This window comes from Zymoseptoria tritici, chromosome 2 (genome assembly GCF_000219625.1).
Source record: "Zymoseptoria tritici IPO323 chromosome 2, whole genome shotgun sequence".
NCBI classification, from domain to species: domain Eukaryota; kingdom Fungi; phylum Ascomycota; class Dothideomycetes; order Mycosphaerellales; family Mycosphaerellaceae; genus Zymoseptoria; species Zymoseptoria tritici.
Window position 1 is genome coordinate 2037172 of NC_018217.1, and position 22005 is coordinate 2059176.

General features: G+C 54.8%; 9 protein-coding genes across 9 annotated transcripts; 3 read left to right on the forward strand and 6 right to left on the reverse strand.

Annotated features, from left to right (window-relative positions):
- Positions 1–773: 773 nt before the first annotated feature.
- On the forward strand, positions 774–2741 carry MYCGRDRAFT_68456 (uncharacterized protein; the record flags this gene model as incomplete). The annotated part of the gene is made up of 4 exons (XM_003854923.1): positions 774–1435; positions 1566–1977; positions 2040–2383; positions 2442–2741. 4 exons carry the CDS (start codon positions 857–859, stop codon positions 2739–2741), a joined length of 1635 nt encoding a protein of 544 aa, XP_003854971.1.
- Positions 2742–3093: 352 nt separating this feature from the next.
- Positions 3094–5265, forward strand: MYCGRDRAFT_68458 (uncharacterized protein; the record flags this gene model as incomplete). The annotated part of the gene is made up of 2 exons (XM_003854924.1): positions 3094–5030; positions 5091–5265. 2 exons carry the CDS (start codon positions 3094–3096, stop codon positions 5263–5265), a joined length of 2112 nt encoding a protein of 703 aa, XP_003854972.1.
- A 1754-nt stretch (positions 5266–7019) lies between these two features.
- On the reverse strand, positions 7020–8833 carry MYCGRDRAFT_84654 (uncharacterized protein; the record flags this gene model as incomplete). Its single annotated transcript, XM_003855470.1, has 5 exons — positions 7020–7052; positions 7121–7204; positions 7271–7503; positions 7786–8615; positions 8679–8833. The coding sequence occupies 5 exons, from the start codon at positions 8831–8833 to the stop codon at positions 7020–7022; spliced, it is 1335 nt and encodes a 444-aa protein (XP_003855518.1).
- Positions 8834–9893: 1060 nt separating this feature from the next.
- Positions 9894–12886, reverse strand: MYCGRDRAFT_55380 (uncharacterized protein; the record flags this gene model as incomplete). The annotated part of the gene is made up of 3 exons (XM_003855469.1): positions 9894–10096; positions 10162–12302; positions 12355–12886. The coding sequence occupies 3 exons, from the start codon at positions 12863–12865 to the stop codon at positions 9983–9985; spliced, it is 2766 nt and encodes a 921-aa protein (XP_003855517.1).
- Positions 12887–13694: 808 nt separating this feature from the next.
- On the reverse strand, positions 13695–15146 carry HKX2 (uncharacterized protein; the record flags this gene model as incomplete). The annotated part of the gene is made up of 1 exon (XM_003855468.1): positions 13695–15146. A coding segment is annotated over one exon (1446 nt), but the record flags the coding sequence as incomplete, so codon positions are not given.
- Positions 15147–15236: 90 nt separating this feature from the next.
- On the forward strand, positions 15237–15467 carry MYCGRDRAFT_84656 (uncharacterized protein; the record flags this gene model as incomplete). The annotated part of the gene is made up of 1 exon (XM_003854925.1): positions 15237–15467. One exon carries the CDS (start codon positions 15237–15239, stop codon positions 15465–15467), a length of 231 nt encoding a protein of 76 aa, XP_003854973.1.
- A 2038-nt stretch (positions 15468–17505) lies between these two features.
- MYCGRDRAFT_90809 (uncharacterized protein) lies at positions 17506–17814 on the reverse strand (the record flags this gene model as incomplete). Its single annotated transcript, XM_003855467.1, has 1 exon — positions 17506–17814. One exon carries the CDS (start codon positions 17812–17814, stop codon positions 17506–17508), a length of 309 nt encoding a protein of 102 aa, XP_003855515.1.
- Positions 17815–18638: 824 nt separating this feature from the next.
- Positions 18639–20484, reverse strand: MYCGRDRAFT_108101 (uncharacterized protein; the record flags this gene model as incomplete). Its single annotated transcript, XM_003855466.1, has 3 exons — positions 18639–19562; positions 19616–19998; positions 20059–20484. The coding sequence occupies 3 exons, from the start codon at positions 20270–20272 to the stop codon at positions 18639–18641; spliced, it is 1521 nt and encodes a 506-aa protein (XP_003855514.1).
- A 586-nt stretch (positions 20485–21070) lies between these two features.
- On the reverse strand, positions 21071–21690 carry MYCGRDRAFT_103282 (uncharacterized protein; the record flags this gene model as incomplete). Its single annotated transcript, XM_003855465.1, has 1 exon — positions 21071–21690. One exon carries the CDS (start codon positions 21621–21623, stop codon positions 21360–21362), a length of 264 nt encoding a protein of 87 aa, XP_003855513.1.
- Between the last annotated feature and the right edge of the window lie 315 nt (positions 21691–22005).

A 22005-nucleotide genomic window follows, 5' to 3' on the forward strand; every position in this document is an offset into this window, starting at 1 on the left:
TCAGACAGGACGGGAGCTAAAGGGTGTACATACCAAGACGCCGCGAGTCAACTTGTGTTGCCGATTTTCCGTCGTAGGCATACCTTCAGGACAATTCTTTGCAGGCTCATGGGACGTTATTCATGTCCAAGAACGAGTCCAGTTTGAATGCAGCACACGAGTTCTGCCGCGATCAACGTATACTCCGAAATTCACCACGATCTCCATACCCCTCAGAACAACAAGTTCATCCTTGCCGTCGAGATTCAGCCCTGCCAGTTTCCCCGCTATCGCCACGAGGCAGATTTTGCGTTTGCGGAGCGCCCGATCGTGGCGTGCAGGGAAAAAGAGAACTAATGGGCAAGCTTTTGCCAACCCAATGCAAAGACTTTCACGGGAAACTGAACGCACGACAACATCTTTGAAGATGCAGTCGGCGTTCAAGAAACGCTCGCAGCCACTGATCCGACCGACAAGACGTCGAGACCTTATCGTCATCCATGAGCACAATCCGAACAGAGTTCATTGCAAGATGTACAATGCAAGCCCTTCCTGTCCACCCAATCTTGGCTCCACCATGGGCCGAGTCTGCGGGCCTGTGAGAGGCTGAGGTCGACGTCAAGTCCGAGAGAGCTCCTGGTCGAGAACACCATCGCGGCAACTGCCACCGACCGTGAGCGTGGCGCTCTGTTTATGATGATTTGGAAGCCACTATAGGTCAAGGTATCTTTTCTTCCTCCTCCTCCACAGCTCCTCCTCCTCACCGACATCCTGTATACATTGTACAGACTTCGTCCGCTCCGTCGTCTTTCATTCATTATCTCTACCTCTCAACCCAATGCTTCACCACTATCTCTAGTCCCAGCACACCACCACCATGTCCGTCCCCGACCCCGGCATTCCTGGCGCCGTCGCACCCTCCCTCGATCCCACAAAAGGCGCCATAACCAAAGACTCCAACGGCTCTATCCACGATGACACTCTCTCCGACCCACCTCCAATCGCTCCCGACCAATTCGATCCCGCATACGAAACGTCTCGCTGGGAGATCTGGTCCTACTACTCCTACTACATCGGCAACAACGGCCTGACGCTCTTCAACTTCGCGCCCACCGCCGCACAGAATCTCCTTAATCAATATGCGCAGAAAATCGGCGGGCCGGACAACACCATGGTTCCCTTCGCGGGTTCCAACCGCACGATCAACTCGGTCATCCTGCTCTGTAACGGCATCAGCTTCGCGATCCAGATCGTCATCTTCCTCATCCTCGGGTCCTACGCCGACTTTGGCACATTCCGGCCGAACATCCTGATCGTGCTATCGTTGGTCGCGTGGGGCATTGGATTCGGTTGGTTGGGCGTGCACACGGTCGACGACTGGCAGACTGGATTGGGACTGTACATCGTCGGATTGATCGCCTACCAGCTATGCCTGACGTACTGGACCGCAGCCTTCGTAAGAAAACCAAAGGGCAGAAGGCCTGCAGGTACCCGAGATTGTCTCTCGGGCTATGCTGGCGGGTCTTAGCCTGCCCCTTTACCATTGTGTCCGAACCACTGCTAACCCTTCTGCCCTTCTGTTTTAGCCAGGTCTGGCTCGGAATACACGCGAGCTCCGCGATCGCGCGGAAGAGTTTGAGGCGGGAAAGATTACACGGAAAGAGTACGATCACGCGGATAGTATGAAGAGGAACGAGTTGAGCAATGTGGCGTTTTACGTACAAAGTGTAGGAGAGGTGGTCATCCTGGCGGTGATTGTTGGGGTCTTGTTTGGCGTGGATGTCAACCGCAGTGCCGAGAGGAATAACTATGGTCTGTCGGTGCTGATTGCATTCGCGACGGGAGTGTGGTTGTTGTTGGCGATTCCGTGGTTCGTGCTGGAGAAGAGACGGCCGGGACAAGATCCGGGGATGAATATCGTGATTGCGGGATTATGGCAGTTGACGAGGGCGATGAAGGAGATATGGCAGTTGAGACAGTCGCTGTTCTACCTTATCGGTGAGTTTCCAGCGCCCAGAGAACATATGCCAGAGTGCACTGCTAACCCATTACATCGGCAGGCTACTTCCTTCTCGGCGACTCCCTCAACACGACCGTAACCGTCATCGCCACCCTCCAATACGAAATCGTCAACTACAATACTCTACAACTCACCTACCTCCTCATCGTTGGCATCGTCGCGCAAGCCGTCGGCATCTTCGCCTTCTGGAACATCCAGAAACGCTACAACTTGTCGACGAAAACCATGTTCAACGCCGTGGCGGTGGGCATCATCCTGCTGGACGGGTGGGGTATGATTGGCATCTGGACGCAGAGTTTCGGATTCCATCACAAGTGGGAGGTTTGGGTGTATCAGACTTTCTATGGGCTGTTTGTTTGTCCTTGGTATAGTTATAGCCAGACGGTGAGTTGGATCTTCCTCTGCTCTTGTTATTTCGAAATGTTGCTGACGGATGCGACAGATGATCTCCGAAGTCACTCCCCGCGGCAAAGAGTTCCTCTTCTTCTCGCTGTTTAGCATTATCGGGAAGACGAGCTCGTTCATCGGACCGTTCATCTCCTCGGCCATCATTGACAGGACTGGCAACAATTCCTCGCCGTTCTACTTCCTGTTCGCGTTGAGTTTGGCGAGCGCGGCGTTTTTGTTCGTCTTTGTGGATGTGGAGAAGAGTCGGGTTGAGCAGGCGGAGTTTTTGGAGCGGGAAAGATTGGCGAAGGAGAGAATCAAGCTGGGGAGGATGAGTGCCGAGAGCTTAGAGTAGACGAAAGGCTTGTGAATATTGTATACACTGCATTCGTTGAAGGGTACAATTGAAAATCGGCTCCAACGTCTCAAGGCTCAGTCAATCGCTCCACGACGACATTCTTCCTGGCCGTGGTATATTGACAGGCATCTCGAGTATTTGCATGTGAAGACCCGCGATCTATTGCACGTGGGAGAACCAGGATTCGATACGTCATTGCTACGACGCGAACTTCCATCAACAATTCAAGCCTCAACAACACTTTCATCACGACGTCCTTCCACAACCATACCCATCGCGAGCGAATCTCCCGTCATCTCATCATGATACCAGCACTCGGCCGGTGACCCCTCGCCCTCATCTACCCACCATGCGAACCGCCCTTCCCCTCGCGCGAACGTGTCTCTCCTCCCTCGCCCGCCCATCCCTCCGCCCTCAAGTCCTCCGACACATCCACTACAGCGCCCACAGCGGCGGCCGAAGAACAAGTCCCTCCTCTCTTCTCCACTTCCTCCGCGCAAACTTCCGCGCTCCACCCTCACCCGTCAAAGGCGGCAGCGTACTCCTCGCGGCCCTCAGTCCCGTTGCTTTTGTTCAAATCGCAGAAGATGACGATAATAAAGATGGCCTCACACATGAGGAGCGGATGCTGGAGTCTTCAAGGAAAGAGCTGGCGGAGCAAGTCCCAGATCGACTGAAGAATTCGAACAAAATCCGAGTGGGCATATACAGATTTGTGGACGAATGGATATGGGAACCCTTAGCGACAGGGCTGAGATTCTTGCATTTGGTGGTGATTTTCGTGCCGGTTTTGGTCTCTGTGCCGGCGATATGGTTTGGCGCGAGGAGACCGGATAGGGATAATGAACGAGGGGGCACGCTGTGGTGGTATGGATTTCTGGTGTCGAGTATGGAACGAGCGGGTGCTGCGTTCATCAAATTGGGACAGTGGGCGGCGAGTCGCACGGATATATTCCCTACCGAGATGTGCATGATCATGTCTTCGCTGCATTCGAACGCGCCGGCGCATTCGTTGAAGGTGACGAAGAAGACGATCGAGAGGGCATTTGGCATGCCATTTGAGGAGATCTTTGATGAGTTTCACGAGCAGCCGCTGGGAGTGGGTGCTATTGCTCAGGTCTACAAGGCGAAGCTGAAGCCAGATTTGGCGGCAGCGGAGGATGATGCTGAGGACGTTCCACAAACGATGCGGGCGAGAGCACTACGAACCGTGGATCCATTACTGAAGAGCACACCTCATCGTGTGCCCTCCACCTACGTCGCGATCAAGGTCCTCCACCCCAAGATCGAACGGATCGTCCGACGAGATCTCAAAATCATGTCCTTCTTCGCCAGCGTCATCAACGCCATTCCCACAATGGAATGGCTCTCCTTTCCCGACGAAGTCGCCCAATTCGGCGAAATGATGCGTCTCCAACTCGACCTCCGCATCGAAGCCGCCAATCTCACTCTCTTCCGCACCAAATTCCGCAATCGCTCGACCGCTTGGTTCCCATACCCCTACACGCAATACACCTCCCGCCAAGTCCTCGTCGAAGAATTCGCCACGGGCATCCCGATGGAACATTTCCTCGACAACGGCGGCGGCGTCTTCCAGAAAGAAATCGCCGAAGAAGGCCTCGATGCTTTCCTCCACATGCTGTTGCTGGACAACTTCATCCACGCCGACCTCCATCCGGGCAACATCATGGTGCGCTTCTACAAACCCGCCACCCTCAAACACCGCGCTCCTCATCTCCCCGTACCTTCCCTTAGCGGAGAGGAGAAGCCGAGCACCAAGACGAAAGAAGTGAAAGAGTCCACCGACGTCACCGAGGAAGTCCTCGCCCGCTTGCGACCTCACCGCCACGACAAGCCCTCCTGGCTCAACACCCTCAAGGAGATCGATCGCGAAGGCTACCGTCCGCAACTCATCTTCATCGACACCGGACTCGTGACGGAACTCAACGAGACCAACCGCGCGAATTTCCTCGAGTTGTTCAAAGCCGTCGCGGAATTCGATGGCTACAAAGCGGGTCATCTGATGGTTGAACGATGTCGACAACCCGACGCGGTGCTGGATAAAGAGGTTTTTGCGTTGAGGATGCAGCATTTGGTACTGGGCGTGAAGTCGAGGACATTTGCACTGGGGAATATTAAGATTGGGGATATTTTGAATGAGGTTTTGGATATGGTCAGGTCGCATCACGTTAGGTTGGAAGGAGACTTTGTCAACGTTGTGCTTTCTATCTTGCTACTGGAGGGGATCGGACGCAACCTGGATCCGGAGATGGATTTGTTCTCGGGGTAGGCATCCGCTTTCTCTTGGTCCTGACCTTCTCGATATCCCGCTAACATGCTTCGCAGTGCCCTCCCCATTCTCCGGCAACTCGGCGCGCAGTCCAGCAAGTCCATCTTCCAGTCGGGAGACCTATCAATGGTGAAAGTCTGGGCGGGACTCGAAGCGAGGAAGTTTTTGCAGGCGAGCGTCGAGAGCGTGGAGAATTGTGTCAAGTATGATATGTTGTCGCCGAACTTTTAGGACGACAGGGCGTGGGTAAACAGGCCCATGCGAATTTTGGCAGGAGATGGATGATCTCGGCCCAGCAAGAGGAGAAGAGAATGCATTGTGACGCTTCCTTCCAGTCGACGGTTGGATTTGATTCGAGCGGTGATCTCCTCATTTTCCTGCTCGATCAGTCTTCAAGCCTCCTGCAACGAATGACACGAACAGCGCCAGGACTGCCACGTATGCCGCTGTAGTGGCAAAGATCCTGTCCCTGTTCGCCCTAGTAAAAAAAGAACATGCCAAATGAAAAAATCAAGATTTACGCCATCAGGAGACCCAGCTTCACGCCGTCTGATTCGACAGTGTACAACGGCAGTACCGAAACCACCAGGAGTAGCACAGCCAGGGCAGCACTGATGACTCCTGTCAATCGCGTTACCCACTTGTCTTCGAAGACTCGTGCGTTGAACATGAATTGATCCGAGTTGCCATCGTTCGCACGTACGGCGGTCAAAGCTCTCGGGTAAAAGTCTCTCAGGAAGTTGGTGATCAAGTCGTCGTCCAGTGATGTCTTCCAAACAACTAGATCTTGTTCTCGGGCATCTCCATTTCCGCGTGGAAGGTAGTCTCCCCGACAATGTCGTTCTCGCTATTCACATATTCGGCCACGGCTCGGAGACTACCCTTTACACGCGTTCCCGGCTCATTGAGACGGGCTATGCTGCTGGCCGATGATAGAGCAAGAATCTAGACTCTCTCGTCAGCGAAGGGCCGCGGTGAGTAGTGCATCCATCCTATGATAAGTCTCAAGCTTTCCTCGAATCTTGTCGCTTAGATGGTGCATTTCCCATCCCACGGTTTCTGGCAATACCGGCCCACTGCTGAATCCTGGCCCAATTCACTTGCGACGAAATTGCGTCGTCGTCTCGTACCATCGATGTTTCCAGCCGTTCGAGCTCTCTCTCCAAGCTAGCGAGTTCATTCTGCATAAATACCAAGTTCAAGGCCGTCAGTTTGTTGAACTTTTGGAAAACGAACATTTCATGGTCGAGGCCCTCGACTATGAAGTTGATCAAACCTGGGAATCCACGCTGAGGCCTCGCATAGTCGTGTACAGATCTTTTGAGATCTGAGGCTGCCTCCGAGTTGGGGCCCTCGGGAGCAGCTCCTGTATGACCGCGTGAACCTTCGTCGCCAGGTCTGTCTGCATCGCTGCGTCTTAGCTCCGAGTCGGCCATGTTGAATGTCGAGAGCGTGTTCCCTGTGTTTGCCTCGCTCGGCGATAAGTTTTCAGAAGATCAACGAAACGATACGCTCGCAGGTGAGCTGAATGAAAACAGGGAGTGGCAGCTCGCCATGTATGATATGTCCTCTGACCAGACTTATAGGCTTCAAGAGCACAATGCGGGAGCAGTCAGAGTAAGCACCACATAAGCCCATCATTGGGCGTTGTGGAAGCGAAGTGCATGTACTATGCTGCGAACCTATGCACACCAGGTTTAACGCAGCTCAGACGAGTCTTCGACATCCGGCGTCGCTGCACCTCCACGCAGTCTTGCTATCATTCAAACCGCGCCGCGCGCTGTATCCTGAGGAAAGGGAACCATTTTGAAGAGTGGTTCATGGCAAAATCCTGGTCAGATCACCATCGTATTCATTACAGCACATACCCGCCACCTCCATGACACATCTCCAGCCAGCCTCAGCATGGCATATATCATAACAACATCGTCACTCCCATCATTCATCATCCGCTGCATCAACTCACCCCCTCACTAAAATACCGCTTACTCCGCCCCTTGTTCCCTCTCTCCTCCGCCCTGTACCCGCCACCACCCAACCCTCCATCCACAACCCTCGGGTCCAACGGTAATTTCGTATGATGCACCACATGCGGGCGATAGACCGCTTCCACAGGTGGCATCCAGTCGTCCAAACCGAGGGGGAAGTACTCGTACAAGAGATCGGCGGACTCATCGGGGGAGTTAATGGAGTGCAGACCTGCGGCGTCGCGGGTGGAGAAAGAGGGTGGGCGGACGGGAGGTGGGAGGCGACTTCGTTTTGAGGTGTGGACGATTGGTGGGGAGGTGGAGGAGGGGTTTGTTGTACTCCGCGTTGTGGGGTCCAAGGGAGAGGGTGTGGGTGTTTCGTCTTCGAGGAGGGAGAGGTTTACGGGCGCTGGAGGAGGAGGGCGCATTGTTGTTGATGATGGCGGTCGATTTGGGTTTAAGCGAGGTTGTTCGTAGGGTGTGGGAGGGGTTGTGAGGGGAGCTTGTGCGCCAGAGGTGGTGTGTTGTTGAGAAGAGTATTGTTGGTCAGCAGGTTGTTGAGGTGGCCAATTGAGCGCATTGGTCTGCTGCTGTTGTTGGAAGTTTTCGGACTCATGAGGATCGTAGAACGAAGCCATCGATACACTCGGAGCATGATGCCGTTCTGTCTTGATGGGATTCGAAGTCGGTGCTTCTGTCTTTTGCTGCTTCGGGGTCGCAGTCGGGCCCTCATTAGACGAGCTGGATGCTCTGCCTGGAAGGTTCGATGTCTTCCTCGCATGACCACCACCATTCAGCGGCATGTCTTTTCTCGACTGAAAGTTCCGTGGACTTCGACCTCGTACAATGATAGCACCTGATTGAACTGAAGCGATGGGAATCTTCCCGCCCGTCGCGAGGGTCGCGAGCAACTTTAGCTTCACTACAAAGTGTTGCTGCAATTCTTTCCGTCGACCATTATTCGCGGTCGCGATTCTGAATTGCAATCTTTTCCACTGAAACGGAAAGCTAGCGAAGTCCGTATTCATCTCCTGAACATTTATCAAATCAATAGGAAACGAAGGAGGCTCGCGCTCCGTCTTGTCCTCCGGTACAGACGACGTCGGATTCGTAGGTGTCTTCCACGGCACAGAAATGATCTTGACTGAGTTTCCTTCTGTTGACTCCGTCGCGCTGATCACCAACTCTTGTCCGATTATGGGTATTTGCTCTCCCTGCTCTGTCATGATGTACCTCAACGTCCTGGGTAATGTGATCTCTCCTGTGATCTGGAACAGATTCCTCCGATAGCACGTCAACTCCGAGGGGGGAGGTTGTGCATCTCCTGCCGATGCCCACGGCGACTCGGCCAGGAAGAACATGCCATGTAATTGCGCTGATAGCGATATTGTTGTTCGCCGATATGTGTAGTCGAGAAGTGTATAGTCTAGTGTCGGAGGCGAGAAGCTCAACAGCTTATTGTCGCGATCGATCGAAGGCGTTTCGGTATCATGAGCATCATTCTGCGCCGGAGCTTCGAATGCGCTAACGACATCAGAGAAGGGATCTTCGTACGCGCTGGCGAAGCGCTTGAGAGGTTGCTGTTGCAATGAATGCAGATTCAGATCCTCACTCCTGCGACACAAAACCACAATCAGCTCCAACACAACGAAACCGAGACGTATGGTCGCAACTCACGCGGCATAACCTCCATACGTCGAATGATGGTCCGCAAACTCCGACGGCAGCAGCATTTCCTGGAACGGATCCTGCTGCGAACCACCGGCATTGGGATGCTGCATCTGCGTCGCCAGGTAGGTCATGGTCGAAGGATCGAAGCCGGAGAGGTCCATGGTGGGCGGTGGGGATGTCGTAGGCGCATGTATGAGAGAGGGGGCGCCGTTGAATGAACTCTACATTCGCATATGCGGACAGAGGGTAGTATGCGCTCGTAGGGCGGTGTGGTGGAAACTCTCCCTCGGAAGAGCGTGGTGTGGTAGCTGGTGGTGTAGATGCACTTCTCCCAATGTGTGTTTCCTCCTCTTCACAGTTGCAAGACAGACCCGTCAAAGAGGTCCCGCTGCTTGTCTTCCTGCGCCGAGCCAGCCACTCCGCTTCGCCCTGCTTCTGAGGTGTTGTAGTCGCACCGAACTTCGCGACCCGTGTGAGGGTGTAGAGGCACGGCAGCAGCTCGACGCGGATAATGTGCAACACGGAATCCTCGCTCTTTCCCGCGAATTTGATTGCTGTTCGGGAGGATTCGATGCGGTAGGCCGTACAGGTCGTGCAGTCGGTCGCACGTCGAACAGTCTGGTTGCAAAGTCGATCAATGCATCCTGCACTCGTTCATCATTTTGTTGCTCGTCTCTCTATCGTTCCCATCGGATGGAGCTCCCCCCGACGGTGGGGCTGGAAGCCTGGAACGCTGTACCGTGTCTTGCTGGTGGTCGACTCGTCGGATGCCTAATGCCAGTTTCCTGGGATGAGGTGAGCAGTTCCTTCTGTCGTCGATGCTGCTGAAACGTGTGACAATTATAATTTCATTGCATGATGATAGATGGAGTGTGGTGAAGGTCATGCTACCTTATTGATCGTCCTGTCCATGTGGGCGGGCGTGAGCGGCCTTCCCCGACACGAGTCATGAAGAAGATCCCGATCCGATCGAGACCCTGGCGTGTGGACTGTGGGGAGAGCTTACCTTACCTTAGGTTCTTCCATGTCCACGAGCACGTGCGGATGCATTGTCCAGATAGAGAAGTCTAACTCCCGTCGTTTCGAGGAACAACGTCGACGATGAGGGAGAGGCGCGTGGGCCACATCACAAAGAAAACTCATGCACCAAAGTCTGGAGCAAATCCATGCGGTTCCCTCCTCCTTCAGCCAATACCAAGTACCTTAGCTCAGCACCAAGTCCTCCGTATATCCGTACATATATCTAGTATCTCCTACAAGTCCGCCCAAGACAGGACCAGCCCTGCTTGCCATGTCCCACGAACGCTTCCTCAAGTCGGAGGAACCATAGTCCAAGTCGCCGCATCACAACTGACCTCCTCAAATCCATGCAAAACACTAAACCCCATCGCCGACAATCCATCGAAATTCCCGTCCCCATCCATCTACCCAACACGTTAGCGATCACCTCATCCACAGACTGTCTTTCTTGAGGTGGTTCAATACTCACATAATCCAACAAACAAGCCCCACAACCCTGCGCCTTGACCTGCCTCATCCCCAAAAGAATCAATCCTTGCAACAACGTCGAATACTCACCCACACTCGGACTGATGACCGGACTACTAATTCCTCCCACCGTCCCACCATCTCCCACCTCCCTTGAAGCGGGCACAAACTCCGCTAATGTAGATTGCATATTGTACAGCACCACCGTGCCGACCAGGGCACCATCCTCCGGCCTCTTGGCGCGAATGATACCGCACGCAGCCGGGTCCGCGAGGGCGAGCTTGTACACTTCCGCGAGACCTTGGCGATTGTTGGTTTTGATGTGGTCCAGCACCGGGCCGGCGTAGTCCCAGCCGTAGACGAGGTCGAAGTCGACGTTTGCACTTTGCAAGCTCTTGGCCATGCCGTCAGGTGGCGACCACGTGCTCAAATTGCGGGCGACCATACTGCACACGGAGCGAGAGAGGGCCGTGTTCCATCCCAGATCTGCGAACCACGAGCGGAGACGTTTGCGGTCGGAGGTGTGTTGACCCGTCGGGATGCCGAGGTAGAGAGATGGCAAGCGGGAGCCAAGTTGGAAGCGCTTGACGCCTTCACGTTGGAGGAGAGTACGGAGCGCGCGGGAGTGAAGGGAGTGGCCGATGGAGAGTTTGCGGCGGGAAGGGTCGACGAATAGAGCGGCGATGACGCCTGTTCCCGTGGCGGTAAAGTGGTAGGTTGCGCAGAAGCCGTAGAGGGTGTGGGTGGAGGAGTTGCGGACGACGTAGTGGGCTTCGAGGATGGAGGGGTTGTGTAGGAGGAAAGAGTTGTTGGTTGCGGAGGCGAGGTGCGAGCGGAGGCCCGGTGGGGTAGCGTCGTTACAGGCGGTGATGAGGGCGTCCAAGGCGGTCGAGTCGCGTTCTTCGTTGAAGGACTCCACGAGCCAGTGTTGCTTTGATTGGGAGATCTTGTGGGATTGGGAGAGGGCGCCAGGGAGAGTTCCGGCGGGGACGAAGTCGCCATAGAGGACTTTGACGAGGGACATGAGGGCGGTTTCAGTGAAGTCGTACGTGCAGATGTAGGTGCCAATGGACTGATCCATGGCGAAGTCATAGGGTGAGGAGACGGAGACGACGATGAGGGGTTTCTCGCGCCGTTCGCCACCGGAGGTGTAGTGCATGTTGCAGATCATGGAGACGTGCTTGGTGAAGCCGTGTTGGTATAGATTGCGATTGGCATCGGCGGTGACGATGATGATGGCGCTGGCCCGGTTGATGAGATTTTCATGCTGAGGGCGAACTCCATTGGCGGTGTAGGACGTGTGCAGGACGCGGCCGCTTCGTTGGCGTGCGAGAGAGCGTCCTAGCTCGCGGAAGACTCGTTCGCCGGACATGACGGATGCACTCCGCTCCCACACGGCTGGTTCAGGTGATCCGTTTGTCGCCTGCTCTGACAGCTGTCTCGATGCAGCTGAGGCGACCAGTGGCTTGACGAGGGGAGTCAAGAGGAGCAACTCATCCTCGGGCTCCATAATGTTGGTAAGAGGGAGAAGTCGGTTCTTGTCCCTCACCACGGTGATCGACGAGTTGTACGCTTTTGTCGACAATGTGGTGTGAGAGGGCTGTAGTCTCGATAGCAAAGGGATTCCAGCTGGATTGAGTGCCTTCTCCCACGAAGTGCACTTCGCCTTCATATCGAGCACCCTCTGCAATGACTGCCTTAACCTGGCTTTCGAAATCATAGCATTCTCCACCCCAAGCTTGAAGCCCTCAATAGCTTCCTGTTGATGCGCGTATGATCGACAGAGCAGGACGATGTCACACCCAGCATTAATAGCCATGACGGTCCCTCCTCCAACTCCGATATTGTGGCTCAAAGCATCCATCTCAAGGCAGTCTGAAATGACCACACCGTCAAATTTGAGGTCGACTCGTAGCAGATCGTTCACGACTTGCTCGGACAGACAAGCGTGCATGACATTCAGTCCAGCTGAAGACATGGCACATCCACCAACCATCATAGCATCCAGACCTTCCTTAATGGCATTGCGGAACGGCACCAGAGCATTCAGACTGAGCGACTCCAAGCTCTCAGTGATAGTCGGTACATCCAGCGCCGAACCCAAGAACTCTAGACTCCCATACGAAGGGAAATGCTTTCCCACTATCGCCCTGTCAGCCGCTAGCCACCATCACAGACCCACAATGATACTCACTCATACTAACGCCCGCATCCCGATAACCCTTCATGAACGCAATTCCATACGCGCTCACCTCCTGCGGATCATCCCCCGTAGTCCTCACGCCCAACGGCTGATTCCTCACATTCGTCAACACATCCAAACATGGACCCATCATCAAATTCAGCCCACACGCCGCAATCTCCTCCGCCGTCGCCTTAGCGACTTCATACGCAATCTCCTTGCTGCCTGTCGCCGCGAGACCCATAGCAGAGGGATACTGTCGGATGTAAATCTCGTCGAAGAGGGAGTTGACGCCGCCATTTTCTTGGTCCAGACCGATGAGTAGCGGGACCGAATGACCGGCTTCGTACGCGGTCTTCTGGAGTTCGAGGACGAGGGCGGTGCATTGTTCGGCGGACTGCAGGTTTTTGGCCGTGAGAAGGATGCTGCCGAGGTGGTGTTCGACGATGAGTTTGCGGATTTGGGGCGTGACGGTGGTTCCTTCGAAGCCCATCATGAAGAGCTGGCCGAGAGTCTTGTCCATGTCGTCCCAGATCGGGTCCAGCCCGTTGGGACCGCCATTGTTGTTGGCCCTGCTGGTTGAGGCCATCCTGCTGGCACTATTGGGTGGTTATCGACATGCGGAGAACCGAGTACTGTTTGGACCCTCGGGAAGGACAATGGATGCTGTCGAAGTTCCGCTGCAGGCTGATTTAATGTCCGTGCAGTCAGTTCCAGCACTCTTTCGAGGTGTGTCTCGATTGAGCTACGCTGTCCGATGCGAGTCGCGTAAATGCTAGCCAGCGTTCTGTCCGATCAACGGGCCGAAGTGAATGTGTCCGAGCTGTCAATGGCTGGGGTATATCCTTCGATACTTGCAGACCTGTGCAATGATGAGAAACCGATGCAGTATCGGTCGTCGGATAGCAGCGTCAATGTCGCAGGCAACTGTAATCCCGTCGACAGGTTGAGGTCGCATCCGATGGAGAGTGGTCCAGACCAGGGTATTGAAAGTTGACAAAAATCGCCGCAGACTCTGCCAGAAGTCATTGCATGCATTTGTGTGGAGGCACAACTTTGCGGGTGCACGATACTGTGCCACCATCTGGTGCTCAACCCAGAAAACACGGAAACCATATGTATCGTCAATCGTGATCGTCATTGCTACCTATCTAATATCCGTCCGGTAGCTCAATAATCATTGAACAATGTACATGGCATTTCCAAGCCCGCTCAAATTGTTCCAACAACTGTCTCAATAATCTCGAAGTCTGAGAGCTCGCTCTGTAGCTGTGTTCAGTCGCTCATGTACTCGTCCCGTGCGCTGTGCACGGAATTAGACGGCGTCTTCACTCCACCGCATCTAGGCACCCGACAGCAACAGCCGCCCCAACGACACTGCTCTCCCCGGAACACCCCAATCTCACGTAGCCCTCCTCGCATTCGCCGACTCCACAGAGCTCGTCCAATACCCGCTGAGCCCGCTGCCTGTATCCGGGGTACTTTTCAACGATGCTGCCCGCACACGCCACACTGACCCGACTCTGGTCCGTAGTAGGTCTCAGGCCTTCAGCTTCACAACGCACAACCCAAAGAGCGTGCAGGGCAGTCGCAAGATATGTCGATGCCCGGCAGGTGATGGATTGTGCGATGGAACGGAGAAAGGACAGATCGGGTGCCAATATTTGGGTTTTTGAGTCGGGCGGGTAGTGAGGAAGTATCGCGGCTCGGGACAGGGATAGCGTGGGCGTTGTGTCTGCTTCGAAGATCGCAAGAAGTGAGGCGTCGACTGAGTAGGGTGTCGTCCGCCAGGCAGGAGGTAGCGAGAAGAAGTCCACTATTGACCCCTCCGCCTCGAGGAGAACAAGACGAAAGATCTCTGCAAGATAGCGGCCTGTGATGAGGTATTCTAGTGGTTGGAAGTCCGGCAAAGGATGTGAAGCATTGAGCTGGTCGTCCCAGTGTGTTCGTGGTAATGAGCGTTTACCGAGCATGGAAAGCTCGGTGTTGACGAGGACATGGGTAGTGTCTGAGAACCAGGATTCAGGGCGGTCGCCGAATTTAGACGGATGAAGGGAGGATACCGGGAGATAGACAGCTGCGTTTGTGCCTGTTCCGAGGATGAGCGACATACGGACTGAAGAATCGCGGTATGATTGTGCGAGGAGTGTTGCGGCAGAGTCGTTGACGATTGCACGCATTTCGACGTTGAGCTTCTTCGCGCGGCAAGATCGCATGATGAGGGAGGAAAGATCTTGGTTCTCGACGCCGTGCGTTGCGAGGAAGCCTTTACCCATTGCGAGTAGCCGGCCGGAATGAGGAGAGGTCTGCTCGATTGGAAAGGACCAAGCAAGACCCATTGGGAGATGAGCATTGGAGGTGCCCCGGATATGGTTGTACTCATGAAGCATATCGCCAATGCGATCGGCCATCCAGTCAAAGAATGCTTCGCCACGGAGACGCCGTACCGTCTCATCAATAGTGAACGTTCGTATCCGGCGGATCTGAAGACTGTCGGAGCGACATGGTGTGTCTGGGGTGTGTGTGGCAGAGCAAGTAGAGCTGTGCTCTGCTTTCGTCTTTCCAGCCAATCTGATGAGAGCTATTCTGAACGTCGAACCACCGACATCCAATGCGAGAAAGTCTCCCCGTTCCTCTCCTGTAGGAAGACTCCGCTGATATGAGGGAAGCATGGAGATGTCCGAAGCCTGCAATCGATCTCTACATTCTTGTTGTAGCTGTTTTGAAATCTCCAGCAGTCGATCAATATGTAGCGGAGCCTCGAATTGGCTCCGCACGTTGTGCAGATATTCGTCCATGCTCTTTCCTATTGATGATTGCTCTTCCACGACATGCTGGATATGTGATTGCTTCGAAGGCGAGGACGTTTCCACGATTGTGGTCTGTGAGGATGGATGTATGGAGCGGAGAGCGGACTGGACGAGTACACTCATAGCTTTGCCCAATCTGGAGTCCGCGAGGAGGTCGAAAAGGAAGCAGATGCAGAAGCGGCCAAGACATATACAAACGGACGGCATGTGTGGGTGCCGTTGGAGAGAGGGAGTAGATCGCGAGGATGCGAGGGATCGAAGAACGGTTTTAGCGAGCAAGGCCAGGACAGCATGCGCCGAGTGAGGTGTGGTTGAAGTGAGGTTTCGGTAAGGCTCTTGAAGCAATGGCATGTATCAAGACATCGAGAGGACCAGGAGGAACAATGGAATGAATCTGGCATTCGGGTTGTTATGACGGTAGCGACTGAGGGGCGAGAGGCATGGCGTGAGGACTGTTCGTACAGGTTGGTCGTGGTGACAGCCTTGCTGAGGTGGTGTTTGAGATCCAAGAATGGAAATTGCAGGTGTGGTAGCTTGCAATGCGAGGCTGTGGTCTGGGAATGCGGCGTAGAGTGTAGCGGACCACGGCGAAATGCAGTGGCGGTCTTGGATATGTACTATGCGAGCACAACCCGGTTCAAGGATCGGTGTCGGGGGTGGAGTAGCGTTGTAAGTGAGGTGGAGTGGTGGTCGTCTCGGCTGCTATGTTACATCCACTTCGACACTGATGCGGCGGCCCTCGAGCCCAGAGCTGCCAGAAGATCTCGCTTGGTCGTCAAGATTGAGACCCGACCAGTCCTCGAGTGCACGAAAGTGAAGTTGAGGTTGCTGGAAAGAAGGCAAACGAGTCGACCGAAGGTGACAACAGCGAACTCGCTCTCTCGATCTGAAGTAACGTTAGGGTCGCGTCTGGCTTTCAGCCGAGAATCGAACGGCCAGCGGCTCCGCCTCAAAATCTTTAGCTTCTCACCCCCAAGCTACGGGCCCAACTTTGAGCCTCATTCATCGAGAATCGAGATCATTCCGAACAAGCATCAAGCATGGCATGGATCGCGCGGGAGTTCCGACATTGCGTGAGATTGCGTGGTCTGACATGCGACGGTGACTTGGTGAGGTTGCATTCATCCCATTCGATGCGGACGCCCGTCCTCCGCATGATTGCATTGCAGGGCTCATCAATTGCCCGGAGCGGTAGTTGATGGACATGATGGACATGGGTATGAGAGACTCCGAGACACGTCGTATACGCAGACGAGAGCGGAAATTCACATCATTCTCGATGCTACGGACAAGGTACATGCCTTCTAGGAAGAAAGATCTGTCGCAACAACCTGGAATCCTTGCAAGGCCTCGACTCCGAAGACTCGGCCAGACTCGCCTCCCATACGAAGCGTTGCATTCACCGAATCCATGGCTTTGACGCCTCTTTGCAACATGCCGACAACAGCGTGGCAGTGACTATAGCAATTCGCAAAGCTCATGTCCAGTTTGCGAAGGTCGAAGGCTTTGCCGACTCAGCATGAGCTGGAGACCGACAAGACAGCCTTGAAGATGGAGAGTTTTGACAGCGAACCTACGAGACTGCTGACATAAGCTCCAATATTACGCGGCCGGCTGCGGCTCTCTTCTTCCTCCGAGCAGGCAAACAGCCTGTCCGGCAACAAGGTCGCGGACGGAGATTGGATGGTCAAGATGGACAGAATCGGCCGGTATTCAAGCTGCGCGCCCCAAGCTCATGGCCATGCGCAAGTCGCGCGTGCAGCGTCGAAACCTCGATTCTGCGGCATGCTGAAGAAAAGGACCACGACTCCAGCGAAACGCTCGCTGTCGAAAGCAAGACACACCGAGGACCCACGCAGGCCGTTCATTCGCAGGCTTCCTCCGCGCAAGCAGGGAGTGTCATCGACGCCTTCCTTCGGCGGGCAGACGGTGAGGTGAAAGAAGGACACGTCTCGTTATCAAAATTTCTCCATCCTTGGAAAAAAGTCCTTTCAAATTGCGGTACGAGTTGCCTGTCGACCTTTAAGGCTAGATGGATCCTTTCTCCATCCACCAGCGGCGAACATCGATACGAATGGAGTGGTCGACCCATCTCAAGCCTTACATCCGAAGACATTCGACTCGATTCGCTGGCCCTCTAAAATTTGTCGCACTGATCATCTCACGCCATCTCCCGAGAAGACTTCAATGCGGTGCGGACATGCACATTGGGCTTCCTGGAAAGCAACCCCTCGAGCGTCCCATCACACTGCTCCTCCTCCTTCGGGTGAGCACCATGTCACATATCAGCTGCAGCCATTCGTCGGCACGACAAGGCACCGACACGCACTCACCTTCCTCTTCCAAACCACTTTCACTCCACTTTCTTCCGAGGTGGACAAGCCCCCTCCCTCGTCTGCCTTTGGACAATCGCTATGATGATTCTCATCACAGTACTCGATAGCAAGCCCTTCGAAATGCGACACTTGACGCCCACGAACGGAGCAGTGGAGCCGGAGCAAGCATTTTTGACCCAGTGCTCGCCGCAATCCACATCATCCAGCGTAGTGTCGATGTCGACTCTGCAGTCGTCGGAACCTTCGGGTATTTGGCAGACGCAGCGGGTTTGGCGGGCTGAGGTAAGGGTGAGGAGGACAGGGAGGAGGTAGAGAGGGAGAAGCATGGCCGGTAAGTGGCGTGACTATGTAATCTTCTTCTTGTTTCTTTTCGAGTCACAAGACCGTGGGGAGTGGATGTCAAGTTTCAGAAACCAGAGGGAGGGACTTCGACGGCAACTTGTCGACTGTACACAGCGTCTTGAGCGCATTGAACGGATAAGACCTCCGTTCCGAGCGACTCAGGGTCGCTCGCCCGATGACGAGGAAGAGAACGAATCCTGCCATGAACATGTGCGCCCTCCGCCTGCCAAGTACGCCTCCCAGCACGCCGACCAGCGGCGACCCGTCCAGTGCGCTCTGATGTTGTACGATGGCCATAGAACTACCCGCACCCACACCCAAATCCCGAGCCCACAAGACCGCCCACTCATCACACCTCCCCTTTAGTATGCGGCATTTGACACCTGGGTCTCTGCCTGTTCTTATCGGGCCTGGGGTACAGCGATACCTTTAGTGGTACGTCGACCCGAACTGCCGCCTGCCGTGCTCGTCCATCGCTCGAGCTCCTGTCCTCCTGCCAAGAGAAGAAGACGCATGCAAGAATTCCGCTCTCACCAACGTCAACTTTTGGGAGATGTTTGGACTAGGGGACGCTTGTGGAATCGATGCTGTTGATTCATGCGGTTCGTTTCATTCATCCTCATCAAATCGTAAGTATTGCCAACAAAAATATCGCTCAAACGTAGAACTTCCACCACTGCGGTCTCTATCTCTCCCTCTTTGTTCCATATCGCTGCAGCCGTGACGGGACTTCGCGGTTCTGACTGTCCCGCCTCATGCTTGCTATCGGCACCACCCCTGCCTTCAAACCCATCCCCCCTCGAACCCTTCAAACACCAGTAACAACCCCATGCTTCTCACTCGCCCCCACCGGCGGCGCACCCAGTACATCCTCCACCCTCTCATCCGTCCCCTTCAAATCCACCTCAATCGGCACCGTATCCTTGATCCTCCAAATCATCACCGGCAACGCCAGAATCAAACTCCCGCACAACAACGCCCAACAACTCGCAAACATATTCATGTACGGGGCTTTCTGCCCGTCGACCGCCCACATGACCGCCGCGCCGGCGGATTGAATGCCCTTGTAGAAACCGGCGTAGTTGGCGAGCGTGCGGCCGTTGTTGGTGATGGCGCCCATGAACCAGTATACCGCCGTCTGCCACGCGGCGTCGTAGAAGCCGTAGAAGATGTACAGGAACATGGGGCCGATGTACGCGCGATCCTCCCAGTCGAGACTGGCGTTGGAGGCGCGGGTGTACGTTGTTTGAAAAGCGTAGCCGCCGCCCCAGACGATCATGGTGAGGGCGAAGAGGGACACCCAAGCGGCTTTGGCGCGGACAGTACGACGGAAAGATTTGAGATCGAGGAAGTAGCCGTAGACGAGGGCGCCGAAGATTTGAGCCGTCCAGTAGAGAGTGGAGTTCAGCGCGCGGGTGCGGGTGTTGAATTGGGCGAGGTTGACGCCGTTGAATTGATAGGTGTAGAACCAGTTGGAGGCGAAGAACATGGGGAAGAGGAAGACGATGTAGGGTTCGGCGCGGAGGGTGGTCCAGAGGCCGATAAGTTCGGTTTTCCAGGTGGGGTTTTTCATGAGGATTACGCGGCTGCCGTCGGAGCGGACGACTTTTTTGGCGTCGACGAGGGTCCAGGCGAGGAGGCCGCCGGAGAAGGTCAGGACGAGGAAGCCGATGTAGGTGCCGTTGGAGACGGAGCTGTCGGACGTGGTGTTGATGTTGGCGCCGAGAGGGACCTGCAGGAAGTGTTAGGGAGGTACAGTGTCGACGAGAATGGGACCACTCATACCAGACTGCCGATAACACCTCCGAGATTGAAGATCATCCAAAACCACGATATGAACCTTCCCTTCTCGGACTCCAGCGGATACGACATCATAATCGCACCCTGTGCAGACCACAGAATGCCAGCACAGACACCAAGTAGTGCTCCAGCAAATGTGATGTATGCATAATTTTGTGTGTAGTTGTATGCAAGGTATGCAGAAACATAGACCGAGTATCCAATTCCTCCAAACGACATGGCCCATCGGATTCCGATCGTGTTGGTGATCGTTCCAGCGAAGAAACCGACGACGGTGAAGGTGGAATAGAGAGCGGTGTTGGAATCGTTGCTGGGTTTCGGGTCGAGTTGTCCGCCGCCTCCGAGGCCGTTCACGGCATTGAACATACCTGAGATGTGGTGTTAGTTGTCTGCATTGGGCTGTGGTGTTTGCCATTCTTCCTTCTCACCCGGACAGAGGAAGCAAACGAATGCGACCAGCAGCAGTTGTGCTCGTGGAGAGGCATAGTATGGGAGTGTGACGGGACCAATCTTGCGACTCTTGTACATCCAGCCCGTGGGCGGTGGTTGGACTTCATGTTCGTGACCGATGGAGGAACCAGGACGAGAGCTGCTCGAGACGTCGGGCGAAGCAGCAGTCTTGGTGACGGACGAGTCTGACATGCTGGCGCGGGCGTGCTCGTCAAGGGTAGGGGTTTCGGTAGGGATTCGCGGTCAAGGTGGTTCTCGCAGTCGCGTGACTCTCGGTGTTTGCTGGCGGTGGGCTGATCAAAGTCGCATCGTGGAGAGGATGGCGGAGGAGGAGGAGGAATCAGTGGTGGGATATAGCGACACACACACACACACACGGAGATGTCGTGCATGGCAATCTTCCAGCAGCTGCACTCTCTCGCACTCGCACTCACACTCAGCTATCTCTCTCCGCTCCCATCCTTCAATATCGCACCGCAAAGCGCACATGCAGGCGGAGGACGAGACCAGCAGGGATGCCGGGGAAGCCGATCCTGCTCTGTGATTGGTGAGTCCTACACGTGTGGCACCTATTTCTGGTCAGGGCCGTCGGAACCGACAATGTTACAACTCCACCTCACGCGTGTGGTTGGATCCAAAGTCAATTTGCATTGATGATCGTTGACGGAGGAGACAAGAAAAGTGACCATTCTCCTCCTCCTATGTTGTCACACCGACAGGCGCACACAGCGGGAGGTTGCACACGAGACACATGGATGGCTGCAGATTGACACGAAGAGTGGAGTCGTTCCGCGTGCGTGGGGAGACACAGCATCAAGGAGTATTGGCGTCCATTGGATGTAACCCTGCGGATTGCTCCCTCATCAAGACTCCGCCAAGCAGTGCTCAAGGATGGTGAGACGCTGACAGTGGCATCGTTCTCACCTCACGTGTCCAATGCCCTCTTTCCGGTGCACTCCTGTGCCTTACTTCGACTCGCACGAATCCGCCACGATGAGCACCAAGGCACCTTTGCGAGACCTGACTTCGGTGTACGGGATGCCGCCCGTAAGCCAGCGCCGAGTTGATGGGCTCCGCCAGGTCTCGGGATGTTGAAGCAAGGAGGTCTATACCGACCGCACGTTCTGCTCTCCACTGCGGAGATTCACCACGTTGCTACCCGTATATTGGATACAACGCCGCTGTTTGCCCATGCAGGTGGGAGTAACGTCGCCGGGATTCAAGTGGGCTCTTGGGACTTCAGGGGAACTCGCCATTGTCAGGTACTCCATTGTGGCAACTATGGCAAACCTATCACATACCGTGCCACTCGATGCACCCTTCTCCTCGCCGCTTTCGATACTGATCGTCTCTCACCGTCTCGTTTCATCCCAGTCACACTCCATTCCAAACAGATCCATAATCTGCACACCACCTCGCCGCTGACCTGCATAACGCGGACCATCCTGCAGAACCGAATCCTCTGTGCCCTCTGTGGCTCCAGGAAAGAAGCGGGCACGGCTGAGCCACTGTATCGCCTTGTGGTCCTCCCGACAATACCCATCTCAAGTACGACCTCATACGAACTACACAAGCACAGAACGTAGAACAATGAGCGTGATTGTTCCTCGCACCATTCCCAAAGGTCATTTCACCCGTGGGAATACGGACGATGACTTGGCTGTGTTCTCTACCTTCGATCACCCAATGGCTCGCGCAATTGACTTTCGATTGGCTCTGTTTCCTGGCCTTGCGTCGATATGTCAATTCGCCAAGTACTCTCCGAGCACGATCGTCTAGAAGATCTCTCATCGCCTTACCTCAAGTACCGTTCGTCTGCAGAAATCGAGTCCTTCTTCGAGACATTCCCATCGACGTTGACGACGTCTTCTCATGCACGGCGGTCTAAGATCGAGAGCTCGTCTATCGCTGATCTTGAGACGTAG